The sequence below is a fragment of the Vulpes lagopus genome, chromosome 23 (assembly GCF_018345385.1).
Source record: "Vulpes lagopus strain Blue_001 chromosome 23, ASM1834538v1, whole genome shotgun sequence".
Classification (NCBI taxonomy): Eukaryota; Metazoa; Chordata; class Mammalia; order Carnivora; family Canidae; genus Vulpes; species Vulpes lagopus.
Genome location: NC_054846.1, coordinates 24,298,712 through 24,321,528, shown reverse-complemented (window position 1 = coordinate 24,321,528; position 22,817 = coordinate 24,298,712). Strand labels below are relative to the sequence as shown.

The following is a 22,817-nucleotide window of genomic DNA, read 5'->3' as shown; positions in this document are numbered from 1 at the left end:
AAATCTCCTTTGAGATGTTCACTCATTTTTCAGAGAAAATAGAAGCTCAGAAAAGTACAGGTTGCTAGATGGCATGACACACAGCTGGCTAGATGGCAGCCCTGCTGAGAGGAACAGAAATTGCTTGGTGATTACTTCCAGCCCTTTGCCCCTCCAGAGATGTACAATTCTCCATCAGTTTCAGAGAGTAGATTCCTGGTCCATCAAGGAATTCTCGCATCAGCTCGGGGTTCACAGAATGTCCACCGAGCATTCTAACTCTGGAAGGAAGAGGAAATCCTTATTCAGCCATTTATAGTACAGCCAGTTTCAGAACAACCTTACGGGTATATATGGTTATCCCCATTTTACAGATGAAGAAATGGAGGCTCATGAACTAAGTAACATGCCCAGAAACACAGGTAGCGAGTGGTAGAACTGGGTTTCAGATTTGTTTTTAATCCTGGCCTTACATTTATTTTAGGATGTGTAGAGGGAACTGTATGCACTATACCCTGGATTCAAATGTGTAACTAAACATTTTTTCCAAAAAACAAAATGACGATAGAATTTAATCCATGAGAAAGAAATGATCATATTAGCCCCAGCTCTCCTCTTGTGGAGCAGCTGTTCTCGAACTCCAGCTGCCTTGAGAACCGCGGCTCCATGCCTTACTTGCTCTGTGATCTTACCAAAGGTGCTTTGTGTTTTGGTTTGTCAGCAATAATGCCTGCTTCATAGGGTTGGGTGAAGATTGTGTTACCTAAAAGCCCTAAAATACTTTCTAGCATGTGGTAGCACTATGTAACTGCTCCCGTCTCTGCCACTATTTTTTTTTTCAATTGAACCATGGCTGACCTACAATGTTATATTAATTCCAGGTGTGCAGCATAGTGATTTGACAATTCTATACATTATTCTATGCTCACCATAAGTGAAATTACCATCTGTCACCATATAGTGTTATTAGTTTTATTGACTATATTTCCTATGTTATACTTTTCATCTTTGTGATTTATTTTATAACTGGAAGTTTGTGCTTCATTATCTCCTTTACCCTCCTCCCAGCAACTACCCATTTTGTTCTCTGTATTTATGATTCTGTTTGGTTTTGTTTTTTAGATTCCATATATAAGTGGAATCTAAAGTATTTGTCTTTCTGTGTCTTAATTATTTCACCTAGCATAATATAGGGTAACACACATACATCAGCCCACATCTTCTTTATTCATTCATCCATCTATGGACACCTGGGTAGCTTCCATAACTTGGCTATTGTAAATAATGCTGCAATAAACATAGGGCTGCATATATTTTTTGAATTAGTGTTTTCATTTTCTCTGGGTAAATACCCAGTAATGGAATTATTGGATTGTATAGTATTTCTATTTTAAATTGTTTGAGGAACCACCATACTGTTTTCCACAGTGGTTTCACAAATTTATACACTTAAATCCTCTCTTTTTGTCTTGATGAATCTGGCTAAAGGTTTATCAATTTTGCTTATCTTTTCAAGGAACTCGTTCTTGGTTTCATTGATCTTTTCTATTGTTTTTTCCCCCTCCATTTCATTTATTTATACTCTGATCTTCAAAAGATTTTATCTATTATTTGAGAGACAGAGAGAGAGAGGGACGCTCAGTGGTTGAGCACCTGCCTTTAGCCCAGGGTGTGATCCTGAAGTCCCAGAATTGAGTCCCACACTGGGTTCCATGCATGGAGCCTGCTTCTCCCTCTGCCTATGTCTCTGCCTCTCTCTGTATCTCTCATGAATAAATAAATAAAATCTTTTTTAAAAAGAGAGAGAGAGAGAGAGAATGAGCAGGGGGAGGGACACTGGGAGAGGGAGAGAATCTCCAGCAGACTCCTCGCTGAGTGTAGAGCCTGAGGCATCGCTGGATCCCAGGGCACTGAGGTCATGACCTGAACCAAAACCAAGAGCCAGATGTTCAACCGACCCAGCCACCAACGCACCCCTCTACTCTGATCTTTATTATTACATTATTTCTACTTGATTCCTTCTTTTCTAGTTTTTTTATATGTACAGTTAGATTGTTTGAGATTTTTCTTGTTTCTTGAGGTAAACCTGTATCACTATAAAGTCCCTTTCAGAATTGCTTTTGCTATGTCTCAAAGATTTGGGGCAGTTGTGTTTCCATTTTATTTTATCTGCATGTGTTTTTTTATTTCCTCTTTGATTTCTTCATTTACCCATTGGCGGTTTATTGGAATGTTGTTAAGCCTCCATGTGTTTGAGGGTTTTTTTTTTTCCATTTTTCATTCTTATACTTGATTTCTAGTCATGGCATTTTGCTCAGAAAAGATGCTTGATATGATTTAAATATTCTTAATTTATTGAAACTTGTTTTGTCGTATAACATCTCTCTTGGAGAATATTCAGTGTGCACTTGAAAAAAAATCCTGCTGTTTTTGGACAGAATGTTCTGTATATATCTTAGTCCATCTGTTCTAATGTGTCATTCAAAGCCACTCTTTTCTTGTTGATTTTTCTGTCTGAATGATCTATTCAGTGATGTAAGGGAGGGGGGGTGCTAAAGTCTCCTACTATTACTGTATTATTGTCAGTTTTTACTTTTATGTCTGCTAATATTTGCTTTATATATTTAGGAGCTCCTATCTTGGGTACATAGAGATTTACAGTTGTTATATCCTCTTGTTGGACTGATCCCTTCATCATTGTGTAATGCTCTTCTCTGTGTCTTGTTACACTCTTTCTTTAAAGTTTATTTTTTTTCTATAAGTATTGCTACCCTGCCTTTTTTTTCCATTTCTATTCTCATGGAATGTCTTTTTTTCAATCCTCCACTTTCAATTTGTATGTGTCTTCAAGTCTGAACCACTGCAGGCTTTTTCTCTAAGAGGCTTATCTGAGTTTGTAGCTGAAATTAATATCTTTTTTTTTTTGACCCAGCATTGTAAGGGGTTGCTTTGTTTTTCTACGAGTATAGTTATGAGAAAGTGACATCCAGCTATTTGCCTAAGAGGATACAGAACAGGTACAAGTGACTACCTTATTTGACCCTTTGTGCTCAATAAAATGAAATGTGAAGTATATTTATGCCTCAGGCCCCTTGCCTTTGACTCTTCTTGCTACCTGGAATGTTTTTTCCCTGGATAATGAAAATTCATTCTTATGCATTTTCTTCAGGTTTCTGCTCAAATGTCACCTTATCAAAAAGCCTATTCACACCACTCTGTCTAAAATAACGTCTTCTTCTCACCATTACTTTCTATTTCCTTAACCCTCTTTGTTCTTCAAAGCATACCATCAGAAATATTATATACCTATTTATTGAGAGTCTCACTCCCCAGTAGAATTCATGGAAGAAATGATTCAGTTGTTTTATTCATAGCTGTCTTCCTAAAAACTTGTAGGCTCTGAGGAAAGGTTTGTGGAGTACATAAATCGATAAGTGAGTGAGTGTTAAATTGCGGTTTACGAAATATGAGGATGAGATTCATGGTCATCTGGAAAGACCACTATGATTTCCAGGTATACTTCTACTGAGTATGTTTGGAACAAACTGAGTGATTCCAGACCTTCCTTCTTCAGGTGAGGAAACCAAGGGCTGAGAGGAAGAAGCCAGTTTTTTTTTTAATAATAAATTTATTTTTTATTGGTGTTTAATTTGCTAACATACAGAATAACACCCAGTGCTCATCCCATCAAGTGCCTCCCTCAGTGCCCGCCACCCAGTCATCCCCACTCCCCGCCCTCCTCCCCTTCCACCACCCCTGGGTCGTTTACCAGAGTTAGGAGTCTTCCATGTTCTGTCTCCCTTTCTGATATTTCCTACCCATTTCTTCTCCCTTCCCCTTTATTCCCTTTCGCTATTATTTATATTCCCCAAATGAATGAGACCATATAATGTTTGTCCTTCTCCGATTGACTTATTTCACTCAGCATAATACCCTCTAGTTCTATCCACATCGAAGCAAATGGTGGGTATTTGTCGTTTCTAATGGCTGAGTAATATTCCATTGTATACATAAACCACATCGTCTTTATCCATTCATCTCTCGATGGACACCGAGGCTCCTTCCACAGTTTGGCTATTGTGGACATTGCTGCTATAAACATCGGGGTACAGGTGTCCTGGCACTTCATTGCATCTGTATCTTTGGGGTAAATCCCCAGCAGTGCAATTGCTGGGTCATAGAGCAGATCTATTTTTAACTCTTTGAGGAGCCTCTTGGCTGCACCAGTTCACAGAAGCCAGTTTTTAAATCGAAGGTCCAGAGACAGGGCCAAGACTGGGTAGTTTTCAACATGCTTTCACAGGTTATTCCAGTTTGGCCTCAAAATAGCCCTGAAATTTTGCAGCTCAGAGGTCACATTATCTCTGTGTGGTCAGAGGGGAACTTGGAGTCAGAGGAGTGAAGTGACTTACCCAAGTGTGCAATGGAGAGCTGCAGTAGAACCTGCCCAGGTGATCTTTCTACTGCACAGCAGCACCCAGTTGGTTGTTGGGCAATGGTTATCTTTCAAGACAAGCCCAGGATACATCTAAGTACTTTTGGAAAGTATGTATGCCTAGGTCTTCTTTAGTCTTCTGTGCCCTAAATTCCAGCTCTTTTAAGACCATTTTATTCAAGTTTAAAAAAAGGATTTGACATCATCTTTTGAGTTCAGTTGGCCTACAGATGATAAAGGGGCCTTTTAACTTTGGCAATCTCTGGTAGGGCCCCAAGACTTCTTGGGGTGCTGTGGACGAACCTCGATTTGTGGAGACTGTTTCTAAACAGATTTCCATTTCATTCTCCCATTTCACCTGTTCCCTCTTCCTATTGGGTACAGATGCAACCCCAGTCTTACTTTTTATATAAGATGAAACCAGAATCTAAAGAGCTTGCAAGTGAGAGAGGCAGGCTCCCTTGAACCAGACATTCACTCTGTAATGTCCATGGAGAGCAACAGTCTTCAGTTCTCACATGCAGCTGCCCTTCCTAGTCCCTCTAAGCAAATACCTCTTTATACTAATATTCCTAATGTTCCATTACTATATATTCACAGCCAAAATTGCACACCATGTTGGAAGAAAGCAATGTTTTTTGTTCCTCAATGAAAGCTTTAACTTTGGAAAATATTTTCAAATGCCTTTGATGAATCACATACCTTCCTCACCATTTAAAGAACATTTTAGTGCACCAGGAACTAACTACTTTACATGCATTAAACTCTGTAGTCCTCAGAAGAAATCTGAAGTGAATGCTGTCATTCACATTTCACAGATGAGAGAATGGAGGCTTACAGAGATGATTTTGCTCAAGGTCATCAGCTACTAAGGTAGCATATCTGGCCCTTGAACCTGGAATTCCAAAGCTTAGAAATGCCAAAGCTAGGACCTTTAACCATTATACCAAGTGGTTTCTTTATTTTTTTCCAGTGTATAAAGAAAGGTTATATATCATTCACTTGTTTATTTCTTGTTTTATAATTCTCCTCAAATATGTAGTTACTATATCTCCATGGCTAGAGTATTTGCTTCTCATGGACAGGAACTATCTCCTATTTTGCATAGGCCAAGGCACATCAGAGTTAGTTGCCTCATTATAACACAAATGACACTTTTCCAGCACAGAGCTAGTGATTAATACACATGTAATAAATGTTTGATATATAAGTGATTAACCAAATCCTTTTTTTTTTCCAAATCCTTTTTTTAACCAAATCTTTTTAAACTGCTTTACTTTCTCCTGCTACTTTTTAAGAATTGTCACCATTTCATTTTAATATAAACCAACCAGTGAAAAGGGACCTGAAATGAAAACAAATTGATTAAAAATTTTCCCAGAATAAGGTTTCTGTGGTAAATGTGATTTCTGATGTTTCCTTTATGTACACACACAGACACACACACACACACAGACACACACACACACACACTATCCATGTGTGACTGTGTACAAGATCATAATCTCATTCAGACCTATATCATCAATGTAAAATTAAACTCAAATTACAGTGAGCTTTTTCTTTGAAATCAACACTTGTGTGTGTGATGAGGGCGTGGAGGAAGAGGAGAGGTCGATCTGCATGTCCATGTCAGACATTTTCAGAGGTCACCAGGAGTTTTTGATGAGAATTCCTGGGAGAAATGTGGAGAACATACACCCAGAGAGAGGGAACTCCAGGAGCAGAGCACAGACTCAAGCCACTTATGACTCCTTGACAAAGTGCTCTGGGAGAGCTGACATCTCTTCCCAGTGTGGACAAAGGGAGCTGTGTGCAGGCTTCATTCTTTGTTGCTGGTTTGTGTGTGGCAGGGAGAGGCACTTGGAAGACACATGGCTTGGTACTTGTGTGCTCTCCTTGAAATCAGCTCCAACTCCTTATGGAAGTTCTTGGCTTCTTTCCAGGAAACAAGTGGACCGCTGTTGGAAACAGTTCCGCCTCAGCTCTGCATAAGCGTCAGAGCCAGGGTCAAGTGGCAGTGTCAGTAAGCACAAAGAGGCAGCTGCACAGCAGAGATAGGACAAATGGCACTACTGAATAAGGCCAGCATCAGGCAGCAGCCTGAGGTAGCTGTGGGAAGGGTTCCCTGGGCTGTCATCCTTCTAGAAACCCCCATTAGTCTCAGCTTCTGTTTGTCCCTCTTCTTGTTTTCTACCTACCTGCCTGTTGGCTCCTTCTTAGTCTTTGATAATTGCTTTCTCCTCTCCCAGACCTTCTCCATGTTGATGTGCCCTAGTTCCTAGTCCTTGGTCCTTCCTTCTCATTAAGTTCTGTGCTTTTTTAAAAAAATGTTATTTATTTATTCATGAGAGAGAGAGAGAGAGAGAGAGAGAGAGGCAGAGACACAGGCAGGGGGAGAAGCAGGCTCCATGCAGGGAGCCGGACATGAGACTCGATCCCAGGTCTCCAGAATCAGGCCCTGGGCTGAAGAAGGCGCTAAACCACTGAGCCGCCCGGGCTGCCCAGTTCTGTGCTTTTAAGTACGAATGGTGTGTCTGTAATTCTCAAATTCATAACGCCCATCTCCCCAACACTTGCCATGAGCCAGACTCACATACTCATTTGCCTACTTCACACCTGTATGTAAAAATCTCCCAGGGATCTCAAACATAGAACATCCCCCCAAAAAACAGACACCCTTTCCCTGATTCTTCTCTAATTCATTGTGTGGTATTACCATCCATCCACTTTTATAGGTGAAGCAACATGCCCACTAATCTGGACACTGGATTTTTTTCTCTCTCTCTCCTCATTTCACCAATCCCAAATCCTTTCAAATCTATCTCCAAATTGATCTCAAATCTGTCCCATTTTGTCCTCACTATATCTACTTCTGGTTTCAGCCATCATCTTATCTCAGCTGACCTACTGGGATAACTTTCCTATTGAACTTCCAAGTCCTACATTCCCTCTGGGACATTTTCCACAGGGCATTCAGAGTACACATCATAAAACAAGCAATTCTGTTACCTCTCTGCCTTGAACCCATTTCTAACTTCTCAGTGACCTTACAAAATAAAATCTGAACTCTTTACCACATTGAACTTGGTCTGGCATGATCTGAACTTGGTCTGGCATGGTTTGTCCACAGATGTTTTCTCCAGACCATCTCAGGTAATTCTCCCTCACACTTTGCATTATCTAGTCATCTGAGCCTTTCAATTTATGATGTGATCTCTAGTTCTTTGTACTTGCTGTTCCCTCTGTCTAGAATGCTCTTCACTTGACTTCTCCATGGCTAGCACTCTCTCATCTTTTGGACCTCATGTTAGATGCCATACCTTCAAAGGTCAACTAGGAAATTGAAAGCAGGTGCCCCCAGTTCTTGTCTCCCACAGCATTTTTTTCCTTTTTGTCACTACTAATAACTTTAAATCATGTGTTTATTTGTTGTTTTATGTTTGTCTACTACTCTAAATTGTGCATTCTGTCTACCTTATATATTCAGCACCTTGCAGAGTATCTGATATGTAGTAGTCAGTGAGTATCTGTCGAATCTTGCTGAATGAAGGTCCTTAAAGGAACATATAAGAGACCCTGGGGACCACGGAGAGATGGGAGACAGGAATTGGAGGCTTGGCTCTCAGGGTTCCTTCAGACTTAGACTTAGCCATGGTTAACCCTTACTAAATCCTGATATACCCAGACAAGGACCAGGACTTATATATTCTTGCACTCCTAGCATCTAGTGCAAAGAAGGTATTGAATGGGATCGTGTTGAATGAAGGAAAGAAAGAAGGAATGTTTTCTGTGAACATCATCTATTTTTTTTAATTTATGATAGTCACAGAGAGAGAGAGAGAGAGAGAGAGAGAGAGAGAGAGAGAGGCAGAGATACAGGCAGAGGGAGAAGCAGGCTCAATGCACCGGGAGCCTGACGTGGGATTCGATCCCGGGTCTCCAGGATCGCGCCCTGAGCCAAAGGCAGGCGCTAAACCACTGTGCCACCCAGGGATCCCGAACATCATCTATTTTTACTGCAGGTAGTTTTCATACTACTACTTAATTTCTCCAGCCATTCTTCTAGGGATGTTTTTCCAAACTCCTCTCAATGGCCATTTTTCTTCTCTGCATGGTTCTAACCTAAGGGGCAGGATATTAATGAAACAACTCTGTTTCAAAAAATCATTTTCATTTCTCTTTGCTTTGTCACTTGCACACTTGGATTTATGTGGAAAGGAATACTTAATAATGAGGAAAAACCTACTTAGAAACAATAGTATAATCATTCAGTGGTAGGGAAAAGAGTGATATATGAACCATATGATTAGAAGTAATCTGTTTCATATTTATTTTTCTGAGCTGAAGTTCAGTTCCTCCTTGAAAAACTGAATATAAGTAATAATTTCCCCTCACGCATGCATACACACACACACACACACACACACGACCTATGAATAGACAGACATCCATCATCATCCAAGGGAATTCAGCTAACATTTTTCTCGAGATTATGAAAATAACTTTTAATTGTCTCAAATCAAATCTCTGTTCATTAATAGCTTATTTTTTTTTGTTGTTGTTGTTTATTTTCTAAGACATGGGATTCTCTTTAGATTAGCTTGTATAAACTGATAAAAGAACAGTTCAGAAATTATGCATCTTCAATGCATGTACATAACCATGGATTTATTTAAACCTCAGAATTTATTAAGTAGAATTGACAAGGGAGTCAAGGGATGTGAGTGTTATCTCTGGGATAAATGTTCAGTTAGTCTGTGAGTGAATTACTTGACCCCCCTCTCTCCCCCTTTAAGAAATGGAAGGAAAGCCTCCCTTCCAAGGTTTGTGTAGGAATAAAATGACATAACAATATGAAAGTGCTTCCAAAATTATAAAGCTCTAGAAAATGATAATAAAGTGATAGTTTTATAGTTATTGTTGAAATAAGCAAAATGAAGTTATTTTTATCATGCTGAATGAATCAAAACAGCTATACTTTTATGCAGAAAGTGGTAGAGATCCCACATTAGAATTTTAGTTGACTATGTATTCAGGTAACGAACTTGGCTTTTCCACACCCAGACATGTGGCATTTAAAATGTGCCCTAAGTAGAAATTTTAATGTATTCTCTTTAATGTTTTCATATATTCATGGTTATCTACAAAAAGATTTTTCTTCCACTGTATTCAATTTCTGTAAACCTAGCAATTACAGTAATTTCATGAAGGGTATATCCTAAGATTGTATTCTGCTATGAATCATAGTTTGGTTAAGTCTGTGAATCAGTCACATTCCCATATTTCTTGTAGTACAGTTTTCTTCTTTGTCTCAGAGGAAGATGGGAGAAGAAACAGGTGAATGTAGAACCTTAGAGAAGCTAAATGAATTTAAAGAATTCCTATTATCACAATTAACATTTTCAGGTGGGAAAACCACAAAACCCTCCCAAATTCTGAAGTATTATCTTTTTTTTTCTTCAAAGATTTTATTTATTCATGAGAGGCACAGAGAGAGAGAGAGAGAGAGAGAGAGAGAGAGAGAGAGAGAGGCAGAGACACAGGGAGAGGGAGAAGTTGGCTCCATGCAGGGAGCCTGATATGGGACTTGATCCCGGACTCCATGACCACGCCCTGGGCCGAAGGCAGGAGCTAAACCTCTGAGCCATCCAGGGATCCCAGTATATCTTTAATATAAACAATAAGATCCATTTTTAAAGAAAATAATCTTTCTTCTGTTTTATAACTTGAAAACTGTGCTATATGTTGGAAAACAAATGACAGTCTTTTCCAATGTACAAAAATGGTCAACTGATATGCTGAGACCATCTCAGTTTTGCATCTACAGACATGAATGGGACAGGATGGAGACTTTTGTAGTTTCTCCATGTTCTATATGGACATTGTCACCTGTGAGCTCATTCAAACTCGCCCTGGCTGCATAGCTCTAAGCACCCCCAATGGAGAGGGTTGGATATAATGGGTTACTAAATAGAAAACCAGTTCATGCAAAGAGATCCAGCACTACTGGTCCATCACATCTTCAGTGTGTACTGACTTGTCTGTTCCCTGGGTGGGCACCTCATTTGCAGTTACCAGCTGTGTTGGTTCAAAGAGTCACTTCATCTGCACTTACTTCTTACTTCACAAGACAAGCAGCTTTCATCTGGTCCAGGACTAACTGCTCACATTTCACTAACCATATTTTGAATTATATAAGTGTTGGTTGTGTGCTCCCTCTGTACCAGGCATTGTGCTAGGACCAGAGGATTTAACTGTGAATAACAAACTTTCCTTGTTCTTAGGGGGCTTACAGTCAGAGGTCTGCTTGTCCCAAGCTAGAATATAAAACCTCATTTTGGCCTGGATTGCCAGAAAGTTTGATTTTTCAGACCACTCTCAAGGGGTACCCCCGCCATTGTGGATTTGGGCCTAGGCCCAAACTCCCCTTGGGAAATTCAGCACCATTAGGGTCTCTGGGAACTTTGTAGTTGAATACAATTTGATTTTCATAATATCTTGAAGAGTTCTTAATAAATTAAGTACAATATTGATAAGCCCAGCAAGAAGACTCTTAATGAAAATATGAGCAATGTATTGCAATTGCACATCATCTGCAATTGAAAAACAATTCCCTGTAGTGCAAATTTACCCCATAAGTTTGGGCCTCTTTTTTTGCCAGCTGTGTAAAAGCATTGGATTGTTTATAAATACTGTTACAAGGAGAGGCTAGCCACAAAAGCCTAACATATCTGTTGACATTCCTATACTGTAATAATTTAAATGGCATGCAGTCCAGAATGAGCCTGTGTGAAAAAGATATGGTTAAATAATAGACCACTTTTCTGATTTAAGCTGGTTTGGCTCGGTTTTCTCATTTTCCTTCTACCTCCTTCCACAACCCAGCCCTCCCCCTGGGAAATGACTTACAAAGAAAACCTAATTGGAGATGTCCTTTTGGCCAGAGACCTAGACCAAAAGTTGTTGGGTGGTTATTAAAATGTAAAGTCCTAGTTTGCTTCCCTGTTTATGTGCCGTATGGATAAAAAGCCCAACAGGAGCAAAAGTTTTGGGCCAAAGACCACAGTCCTTTGAAAAAGCCTTCCTTGACACCAACCCAGATTCAATCACTCAAGTACCTCTGTCTCTACCACCACCACCAATTTTTGCTTTTGCCTGGATGATTGAGAGCATCTCTTCCTCTCTCTGCTTTTACTGAAGCTCTCTCTTATAATTTTTTCCCCACGCAGCAGCCACAGTGATCTCTGAAAACCTGAATCAAAATGACTTCTCAGTGTTCCTAAAATAAGGTCCAATTGTCCTGTTGCAGGCTGGTAAAGCACTGCACACCCTGGCTCATCTCACCTTTTCAGCCTCTTCGTAAGCTAATTTTCATGATGAATACACTCCAACCATTCTACTCTCCTTACTGGTCTTTGAATGTCAGATGTGCCAGTCTATTTCTCAGCTTAGGGCCTATGTACCTGGAACACTCATCCAATGCTCTTATCCAACTCTGGCTCCTTTGTGTCTCAAATTTGTATGTTCCCTCTGCAAAGGGGCATTTTCTGGACCCTTTGCCCTAAGTCATGTGCACCCCTCCCCATAACTTCTCCCTCACTTCATTATCTTCAGAATATTCATTACTGAGTTTATCCCTTTCTTTTAAACTTGTTTTTGTTCTTTCTTTCTTTCTTTCTTTCTTTCTTTCTTTCTTTCTTTCTTTTGTATGTTCGCAGGATGTAACTACCATTCATATCTCTTTTGTTCACACACAGGTCTCCAGCACTTAACACACAGTAATATATTCACATAAGGACCCAATTTTTTGCTGAAGAGTGCCCCAAATCTTAAACTCCATATGGGTTCTAAGTTCCAATTCAATTTAAACCATAGGAGACTTGGATATACTTTTCAATTTAGTTTATTTTTTCTGTTTCAGTCCTCTCTAATAAATAGTGACATTATCTTTGTGAAGTTGCATGCCCCATGGGAAGTGCTTGGAAGATATGCAGAACAAATGAATGTAAGAATGCCTTTCAGGTAGGTGTAAATGTATTTTCCCTACTCTCTTCTGCTTCCCTGTAAGACTAATGTGCTCCTCTCTTGAAACAAATAAAACTGAAATGCAGACTGGAATACTATTAGAAAAAAAAAATCTTAAGATGTTTAGGAAATGCATAAGTCTTCATGACTTCTAAAGACTTCATGGATTTTTGTGAAAATTCCTGGCTAATTCAGTTCTTAGCAGGTAGATATGTCAAGTGCCTATGAGAAAGGAGCATTTGTCCAAGTAGCATTTTCATTCCCAAAATACCATTTTCAGGAGCTTTATGTCCTGCTTCTTGAATGTCTAGACCCCAGGCAGGTCCTAACTGACATTAAAATCTGCTTCCATTAAAGCAAATTCAAAAAATTTCATGAAAATGTGGTCTATTTTTAAAAATAAACTATTTTAAAATTTTAAAAAGTTGGATCATAAATACCGTGCAAGCACAAACATTGATATTTATTCCAAGGGTAACAGAAAATATTTTAGGTGAATTGCTGGAATTGCTTGGTTGTTTAAAGGATTAATTTACCTTCATCTCATAGGGAATATTCTTATTTTCCATATAGATTAAGGAAAAGTGATCTATATTTGCTAGATGGAAATAAAGTATTAAACTTGAAATTATAAATGCCAAGATATGTGGGAAGTAAATAATGGGATCTTCTAAAGGAAATGGAGGGATTTAGTACCAAGGATAGTTCTAAAAGGAATAAAGAATTAAATACTTTTGATTCCCAGTTTGCCAATAAGACCAAGTCAGATGGCAGAAACCAGGCAAACTGGTGCCAATTCTAAAATATACCTCTTAATGACCTGTGGAAAATTATAGAGACAGAGAGTTGCTAGGGACACATTTAGAGAAGGGCAATTTCCATTCAGAGGTCTATAATGTATCTCCCTGGTGCATCTTATTTTCTTTGTTTATTGGCCTTTATGTTCTAATACCAAGTCAAAATAGAGGCTGAGATTTCTAGCATCTATTTACGTCAAGGCAAAATTCTCAGAGGAATTGAGATAAACATAGTTCAAAACTTTTGATTTATTTTTGTATTTAAAATGTAACAAAGGAAATCTGAGAACCCACGGATTTAAAAATATTATATAAAATCCGTGAGTCATATATCAATTTAGTTTCTATTGAAACTTGTTACACTATAATTATAATGAAAGCCAGTTATTTATCAAAGCTATAACCACCCAATATGGATTAATACTATATCACACATAAAGACCAAAAGGAATGGGTAGGAAATATCAGAAAGGGAGACAGAACATGGAAGACTCCTAACTCTGGGAAACGAACTAGGGGTGGTGGAAGGGGAGGAGGGCGGGGGGTGGGGGTAACTGGTTGGTGGGCACTGAGGGGGGCACTTGATGGGATGAGCACTGGGGGTTATTCTGTATGTTGGCAAATTGAACACCAATAAAAAAATAAGTTTATTATTTTTTAAAAAAGACCAAAAGGAAAAGAAATCTATGCTTAGATACAGTCATATATCAGACCAACAACTTATAGCCAACAGTCAAAAGTCTATGTTGTGATAAAAATGATATAGTAAAGCTTAGTGAAATTGTTGAGTTATCCCTCCCCAGCAATCTCACAAAACCTTCCACCAGAACTTCTTTCACAAGCAAAGAATCTAAGCAGAATGTAGAAACTTGAGCAGTGTTAATGCACAGCAAATTCCTGGTGCCTGGAAGCACCTCATATATGAAGGGCCTGACAGTGTCATAGCTAATGCTTCTACATGCTCAGTACATAGCAGAAAAGTGCTGCCTGCAAGCAGCATTAATATTTTCCTTATGCCACATTAAGAGAATGTGATCCAGGGAATAAATGAAAAGCATAATAACTATGAATAATATTTTTCTTTTTAAATGTGGGTATTCCTGCAGGACGGTTTTAGGAGAAAATACTGTTAATGTGTGGACATTAATTGGCCTCATTAATATTGATGTGATTTTTACCTAGGCATAGCTTCACTAGTTACAACCTGATGCATTTAAAATGTGTGCTATTATTTTGTCCAGCGTTTCAGATAAATAACTCTAGCCTAAGGAGATCTATGTATTTCCAAAGGAAGAATTTCCCTGCGATATCACTTCAACAAAATGTAAAAATATCAGTTTGGCTACCTGTAAATGCCTCAAAGAATGTTATGTATATTGTTTTCTGTAGATTGCACTTCTGAATCCCAGGTTTAGTCTCTATGGATTTTTTATTCCTACAATGCTTAAAACAAAGTTGAAGAATAATTTTCTTATGGGAAGTTGTGAACAAAATTTGCTTCTTAAATACTTAAATATCCATGGATATGGGCTTTTTAATTAATAGACTGATTTTAGGGTATTTTTCGGTTTACAGAAAATTGAGTTGATGCTACAGTGCTCCCATATATCTCCTCTCACCCCATGCACAGTTTCCTTGTTGTTAACATGTTGCATTAGTTTGGTATATTTGTTACAATTAGTGGACCACTGTTGATTTATTATTATCTAAAGTCTGTAGTTTACTTTAGGGTTCACTCTGAGTAGTATATTTCTATGGGTCTTGAAAAATCCATAATGTCATGTATCCAGCATTAAGGTATCACATATAATAGTTTCACTACCCTAAAAATCCTCTTTACTCCATTTGTTCATCACATCTCACCTCAAAACAAACTCCTAGCAACCACTGATCTTATTGTCTCTATAGTTTTACCTATTAAAAACATGAATATATTTTTAAATTTTAACAGATATGCAAAGTAAATGGTATGTAAACTTCCATTTTCATAAGTGAGAGAGCTCAGTAACTGTTCAGAATACATATAAACCACATTAGTTTCATTACTACTCCATTGGTGGAAGCCCAAGATATGGAAAGGCTGACTGCATTTTATAAAGCATCTAATCCATATGCTCTCCATTCAAATTACACCCTACATTTTAATCTGTGATGCTTTAAAAAAATTCAGTCAGACAGAAGTACAACACATCCTTACTTAACAAATCTCACTTTTAAAAGATTCTTTTCAAGGTTCTTTGTTTTACCTCTTTAATTCACCTATAATCAGAGCCAGTGGTTAGGCAGTATTCCCAGTGTGGTTATTTGCAGCAAGATGTTGATGTTGATTAGTGTTCTTCCCATACTGGTTATAAAATACATCTTTTTTATATTACCCTGCCTATATCAAATGAGACAAGTGTTCTGTAAACTTAAAGTGCTGTATAAATATTAGTTAATATAATGCCTGTTAAGTTGTGCATGTTGCCAGCAGGCTGGCAATCCATTTCTTCATTCCTTGAAAAAAAGCTGACCTCTGTTAAATTCATATGAATGCCAATTGCTCTAAATCTTTGCTCTGCACAGGCTGTGTAGGCGAGGAGCAACCATATAAAATTATGATAATGAGAGGAAGAAATATCAATGGAAAGTATTTCATAAGATTTCATGACTCAAAAATGCATGCCTGTAATCCCACTACATTTCTCACTGTTAATCTCTTTTTAGTTTTTTCTTCTTCACCTCTTACAGGCTTCTATCTTCAATCTCCTTTCCTTCCTTGCTAGTTCAAACTGTAACTGACGATGGGTTTTCTTCTCGACTGGCTTCATTTTTGCTGTTCTTCCAGGAGAAAAATCTATTACCTGCCCCGCCGGTACAAGTTCATGAGCAGGTTAGTAGCATGCTCTGTCATGATGTGTTTGATATGTTGGCTTGTATGTTCCACCAATGACAAGGACTATAAGCTGGGGAGGATGGGCCTTCGTCCCATGACAAAACTGGCTGCCATGCACAATCCAAAAACAGCTGTTTCAGGTTAGCCTGAAAAGAAAAAAGCAAAGATGGAAATGTTTCTCTCAGAATTTTCCCTGTGACTTCTCTACACTTGGAGGGACAGAATTTATCTGCAGGTGTGTTGGGACCATATTTTTTTGTTTTTAGCCCATTCTATTAGATGAATTACAAAACAAAAACAACAACAACAACAAAACACACCAAAACCAGCTGTTCAGCACATTTTTGGTTTGAATGTTATTTTTTCCATACAAATCCCACCCTCCACCATAAGTAACTTGAATTTTTGAAGTGCAGACAGATGATAAGCATATCAAAAAGCTGATAGCTCTTTAGTTCCCTATGGGTGGTGCTCTCCTATGTTAGTAACATTTTGTTAATGAAGTATGCAGATGTATTACCTGACTTAGAAGCCCTTACTAATTTCTTTTTTTTTAATCTCCCCCATGTATCCAAAATTCTACTGGCTAAAGATTGCCTTTAATGTACTATGTATCCTCCTAAAGTTTGTTTCTCATTTTCTGAGAAGTCAGGGAGAAAGGGGAAGCATCAATGATGTCCTTTAATTTGATTCTGTTGTGATGACTGGAAATCTAATTTCAAAATTTTAATTGGTCTTATGTGATCATTCACCCTCTCAGCTGGGTTGATGGTTAAACTTGGAGACCATTGCATTTCTCTGAAAATCCTGTTGTTCAGTTCTGAGTTAAGATTCAAGCTTACTCTGTTTATGTGCTATGCAGAATGATAAATATAAGAGTAACTGATATAGTCTAGTGGGTTTACTCAAATGCATGTGCACTCAATAAAGTATGAATAAGAATTGACATCCAAAGAAACTAATACTGTACAATATCCTTACTAGCAGTACTTTGCTTAGACAGTAGCCATGGCATTTGGATTGAACATGGTTTAGATTAGTTCCTTGTCACATAATGACCTTCTATAAAGCCCTGATGTAACACATTAGCCAATATCAGTAGTCCTCAATAGTTCTAAGCTTTAACCAGCATCAGGATAACCTGGAGGGCTTATTAAGACACAAGGTTGGACCTGTGCTATCTTCTATGATGTAGATGTCCATCTCTCTACCTGGATGGTACATGAAGGCAAAGGTGGCTTGTCCAATTCTCTATTTCTAGCACCTAGCACATAGCAGGTGGGGTTAATGGAAAACTGAATCTCTACACATGTAAGAAGATTTTGAGTGAAGAAAAAGGAGGTCACAAAAGAAAGCATAGAAAAATCAGGTCTCCCTAAAGTGTTAGACACAGACTTGGAACTGAAACATTTTCTCTCACTATGGGGGAGGGGTGAGCAATGAGGGCTTAATAGAAAATGGTGACAAAAGGAACCATAAATCTCAAGGTTGGATTGGATAACAAATGTCATCAAGTCCAACCATTCAGCAGATACTTGAGCCTCTACTATATGGTCAGTCAGCCCATGTTTGAACTTCTGTGGAGATAGGGAATTTCTGGATGCAACTGTGGGCACCTTTTAGGAAGTTCTTCCTTAAAATAAGCCTAATATCTCTGTCTCTTCAGCTTTTACTCCAAAGAATGTTCAGATTATAGTTCTGTGCCCTGGATAGACAAAAAATAGTCAACAGAGCAAAAAAGGTAAAGTGAATGAGAAAGACTGTGAAATTATAGGCAAAAGAACTTAGCAAGTATTTGGAAATTGAGAGATTGGGGAAAGAAAGAGGTTCCCATATCTAAGGGACTGGGAAAATGTTGTAGGTAAAAGGAGAATGGATATCCAGCAGAGGTACAGTTATGGGTGAGAATAATGATGATTTTTGCTTTAATAATTCTGTATGGTAACTCACAATAGGTCCTTGACACATAGATGTCCTGAAGACCTCTGGAAATGATGGCAAAGCAATTGAAACTGGAAGTAAAGCGAGAGAATCCAATTTAGGAGTCAGAAGTGTAGAAGTCATGAGTTGAGCCAGAGGAGTGGATGGAATTCCCCAGCAAAGGATGTAAAGTGCAGAAAGAAGGCCAGCGGCAATTCCTTGTAAAGACTAATGTTAAGAAGGCAGAAAGAGATAGAAGGAAGATAAAAAAAGAGTATTTTAAGAAGGAGGAGACCTAAGGGAGGACAGTGTCAAAGGGACCAGGAGTGAGTTGCCATAAGAATGGGTGTTCTTCACCTTCTGATGGAAATTGAGACATGAGAATTGATTTTTAATATTTATTTTTTTAAGATTTTATTTATTTATTCATGAGAGATACACACAGAGAGAGGCAGAGACACAGGCAGTGGGAGAAGCAGGCTCCATACAGGGAGCCTGACGTGGGACTTGATCCCAGGTCTCCAGGATCACACCCTGGGTGGAAGGCAGCACTAAACTGCTGAGCCACCTGGGCTGCCCTGATTTTTAATATTTAGAAGTTAGTGATAACTGCCATGATAGCAGTCTCTGTGAGACGTGGTTCTCAAACTTGAGTGGACATCAGGACTATCTTCAGTACTCAGTACTCAGATTATCTGGCCCCTCCCCAGAGTTTCTGAGGTTAGGTGCAATAATTTCCAGCTCTATCAAGTTCCCAAGTGATGCTAGTGTGGCTGATCTGGGACTACATTTTTATAATGATGACCATGGAGAGGAAGGTGATAAAAACCAAATTACAACTGGTGGAGAATGGACAAGGTCCCGATGAATCAGAGGCAGTGAGGGTTCATTACTACCTTGATAAATTTTGAGATAGAGGAAAATAGAGAGAGGACAGGCTTAAGAACAGTAGTCAAGATGAAGGAAAGAGAAGAGACTCTGACAAGTGACCAATCACATAGTCTCCATGTGTGCAGGGGAGAGGTTTTGAGTGAGTAAGAGTCTGGGAAACAAGAACAAGTTACTAAGCAGTAATCTTTGTCCTGAAAAAGTTGTCCTACTTCAAGTGCATAAATTATAACTAGAATGGTGTCTGGGGGGCTCAGTGGCTGAGCATCTGCATTTGGCTCAGGGTGTGATCTCGGGGTCCTGGGATCGAGTCCGACATCAAGCTCCCCTGCATGGAGCCTGCTTCTCCCTCTGCCTGTGTCTCTGCCTCTCTTTCTGTCTCTCATGAATAAATACAATCTTTAAAAATAAATAAATCATAACCAGAAAAGAATTTAGGCATTGGAAGACTCAAGGTGAAGGGAAAAGAAATCCTAACTCACTGTGTTAGTCTGACACATGGATTCGGAATGCCTCCTAAGATAAGCTTCATTGCTTACCACATCCCTGTAGTCATGTACCTTAGTGAAGCCTGATGTCTGGTATAATGTTTAAAGTGCAGGGATCCCTGGGTGGCGCAGTGGTTTGGCGCTTGCCTTTGGCCCAGGGCGCGATCCTGGAGACCCGGGATCGAATCCCACATCAGGCTCCCGGTGCATGGAGCCTGTTTCTCCCTCTGCCTATGTCTCTGCCTCTCTCTGTCTCTCTGTGACTATCATAAATAAATAAAAATTAAAAAATTAAAAAAAAAGAAACCAGAGTTCTCATAAAGGTTAGGGATCTCTTAAAAAAAAAAAGTGCAGTTTGTCAGAAATGTTGGTATCTATCTTAACTCTGGTTTCGCCTCAGAACAGATTTAGACAATGGAGAGTATCTTTTTGTAGCCAGCTCTGACATGCCCAGTCGAAGGGAACGTCTACATCTTGCTATCCTGGTTGTATACCAGTGATAAAACATTGACTCCAGTATTCTAAACTTCTCATGTCATACTAAATATGGATATTTAATTTAGCTTTTAGTTTCACCCACATACATGATAATTTCATTACTTCATAAAAGCATCCCTGAAACAAACTTATCTCTTTTAATGCTGAGGGAAATGATATATAAGGTTTCTGAGCAGACAGGGAGATAAAGCGTCTTTTCACAGATATCTTTATTTTGAAAAATCAGCTGACTCCCATAAAGCACAGTTATGTAGTTCAGACATACATTCTTTGAGTAAAGGCTATTTCATCATGTGCTTGGTCTTTTAAATGCTTCTTTGATTCTTTGGGCAGACTTAATAGGCTTTATAAATTGCCTATCCTGTAAAGAAAGGGAATTTATCATCTGTCTTCTGCCTGCTTTTTTTCCCTCTTCACCAAATATTGCAAATAGTCTGTAGAAGATGTGATTGCAAAGAAACAAATGTGATTATTGTAGGTGGCTTTTTTTTTTTTTTTGCCTTCACCAAATACTGCAAATACAGTCTGTAGAAGATGTGATTGCAAAGGAAGAAATTTGATCATTGTAGGTGGCTTGTAGCTGAAGTCTCATCACTACTCATTCCTTTTCCATCTGCTCCCCAATACGCACTTGCCTGATGTTATCCTTTGCAGCCATTTGGCAGAATGACTGCTGCCCCTACTACATTATACATTCAGTGCAGTTGCAGTCTTATCAGTTGAGTATACAAATGGCAAAATGACTCGTATTTTCCATCCTACTTTTAAAAATTAATATATGTAAATGTCCCAAATCCTTTGGACTTGACTATAAGATATTTAGGTTTGTCCCAGTTAGTAGCCTTGTGACCTAAAAGAATCCTAACTCCTATCCAAGGAGAGGCTATAAATATAGGAGACTTGGCTTCAGAAGAGGAAAAAGAAATCCAAGGCTCCTGTTGTCTGTTATCAGTCCAGGAGGGCTTCATTTATTGCAATGAGGGCTCTGTGTGGTGCCTCCATTAAACAAAGAAAAGTGTATCTGTAGGTTCCCTCTAGGTATATCATTCCTAAAAAAATGTAATCTATTTGAAACGTGATGCTATTATAATATTCTGGTCTGGGGAAAAGCAAGTATCTCTGAAGTAGCCTGCTTCATTTAATTTAGCCTAATTAAGTTGTCATTAGTACAAACTCCCTCCTGGGTTGTTAGCAGGTCGAGGGAAAGGCCTTTGTCTTCTTCGGGGTATACCTACAGCTTCCAAGTTGGGGCTCTGCACACAGTAGGTAGGTAGGTAGGTAGGCCTACCGATGGGTTAGTGGGTGAGGAGTGAAATCCTTTGGCATGTGGTCTTTTCTTTAATCACCACCACTCCTAAGGTGGGTAGGACAGTCTCCTCTTTACAGCCAAGGGACCAAGGGCCAAAGAGGTTCAAGCAGACTTCCCAAAGCACATTTGCAAGGCCCACCTTGGAAAGCACAGTACACCAGAGGTGGCCATCTGTGCCGTTGGCTCATGCTGTGCTGCCAACTCTTTCCAGCTACTCGGGACCTGACCTGCCATGAACCAGAATTTGGAGGGGAACCCTGAACTTACTGTAATAGCAACTTTCTATGAAAATACCCACCTTTTAGTCCAGATATTAGCTTGACAAGTTAAGGCCAAAAATGCCCAACGGATGATCGATCGATCCGTTCAATCTCTGATCCGATTGATCTCTTTTAGTTTACCTTTGTAGTCTATAAGAGGGCTCTTACTCAGTAAATAGCAGAAACAGAGCAAATGTGTCCAACCAAAATCAATATTAAATCATGAAGTCTACATTTTCTCTTTGCTTTTCCCTGTTAGTAGTGACTTTATTAAGTAAAGCCCAACTCCTATACTTAAGCAACAAATTGAATACTTTCTAGTTAGTTGGTTCCTTAACTCCTATATCTTAGAGAATTTCAGGATTGCCTATTTAGGGAAGTTTATTAGATGAAAGACGGAAGCATGGACCTCAATATACAAGTGAAAATCTTATCTCTTGAATTCCCATTGACAACACTACGTAAAAGTTTATCATCCTCATCTTCTTCATCCTAGATACCACCACTGAACTAAGCATTTTGTACATCTAAGGCATTGACCAAACACTTGATATTTGTTATCCTGTGCCATCCCCAGCACTGACTCATGAAACAGGTGCATTCACTCAGAGAGGTTTAGTTGCTTGCCCAGCATGGTGCACTCATCACTAGAGAGATGTGCAACTAAGTTTTGAACCTTCTTCAACTTCAGAGTCCATCATTCTATAAGAATGGTTATCCATTATATTGTGAAAACGAAAGCTCTTTATTAACTCATGTTTGTTTAGATGATATAGCTAAGGTATTATTGCCCAAATCACCAGCAACATGTAGTATCTAAGAAACGGCAGAATCAGAAACCTGACTTGGGTCTTGTACAACACCCAGAGCTCCTTATATCAAGTGCCCTCCTTAATGTCCATTACCCAGTTACCCCATCCCCCTACCCCCTCCCCTCCAGTGACCCTCAGTTTGTTTCCTAGAGTTTTATGGTTTGTCTCCCTCTCTGATTTTGTCTTATTTTATTTTTCCTTCCCTTCCCCTATGTCCATCTGTTTTGTTTCTTAAATTCCACATACAAGTGAAATGATATTTGTCGTTCTCTGGCTTACTTCACTTAGCTAGAGGGTATTATGCTAAGCAAAGTTCTCTTTTAAATGGCTCATATGATTGGGTTGGGTCTACCTGATTGATCCAGGATGCTCTCCCATTCTAAAGGTCTTCAAAGTCCCTCTTGCCATGTCACGTGACATATTCACAGGTTCCATTGATTAGAGCGCCACCTCTTTCAGGAGCTAGTCTGCCAACCAGAGGAGGGCACAAACCGCTGAGTACATTTGAGTATTTCTGTCATTTTAAAG

At 39.0% G+C, this 22,817-nt stretch overlaps 1 protein-coding gene across 1 annotated transcript in view; it reads left to right on the top strand.

Annotated features, from left to right (window-relative positions):
* The window catches only part of ANO4 (anoctamin 4), a 348,320-nt gene that overhangs the window by 160,198 nt on the left and 165,305 nt on the right, over positions 1 to 22,817 (top strand). The window contains exons 5-6 of the mRNA XM_041738605.1: positions 12,339 to 12,439; positions 16,067 to 16,111. Coding sequence (XP_041594539.1) covers positions 12,339 to 12,439; positions 16,067 to 16,111 — 146 coding nt within the window. The remainder of the gene's footprint in view (positions 1 to 12,338; positions 12,440 to 16,066; positions 16,112 to 22,817) is intronic.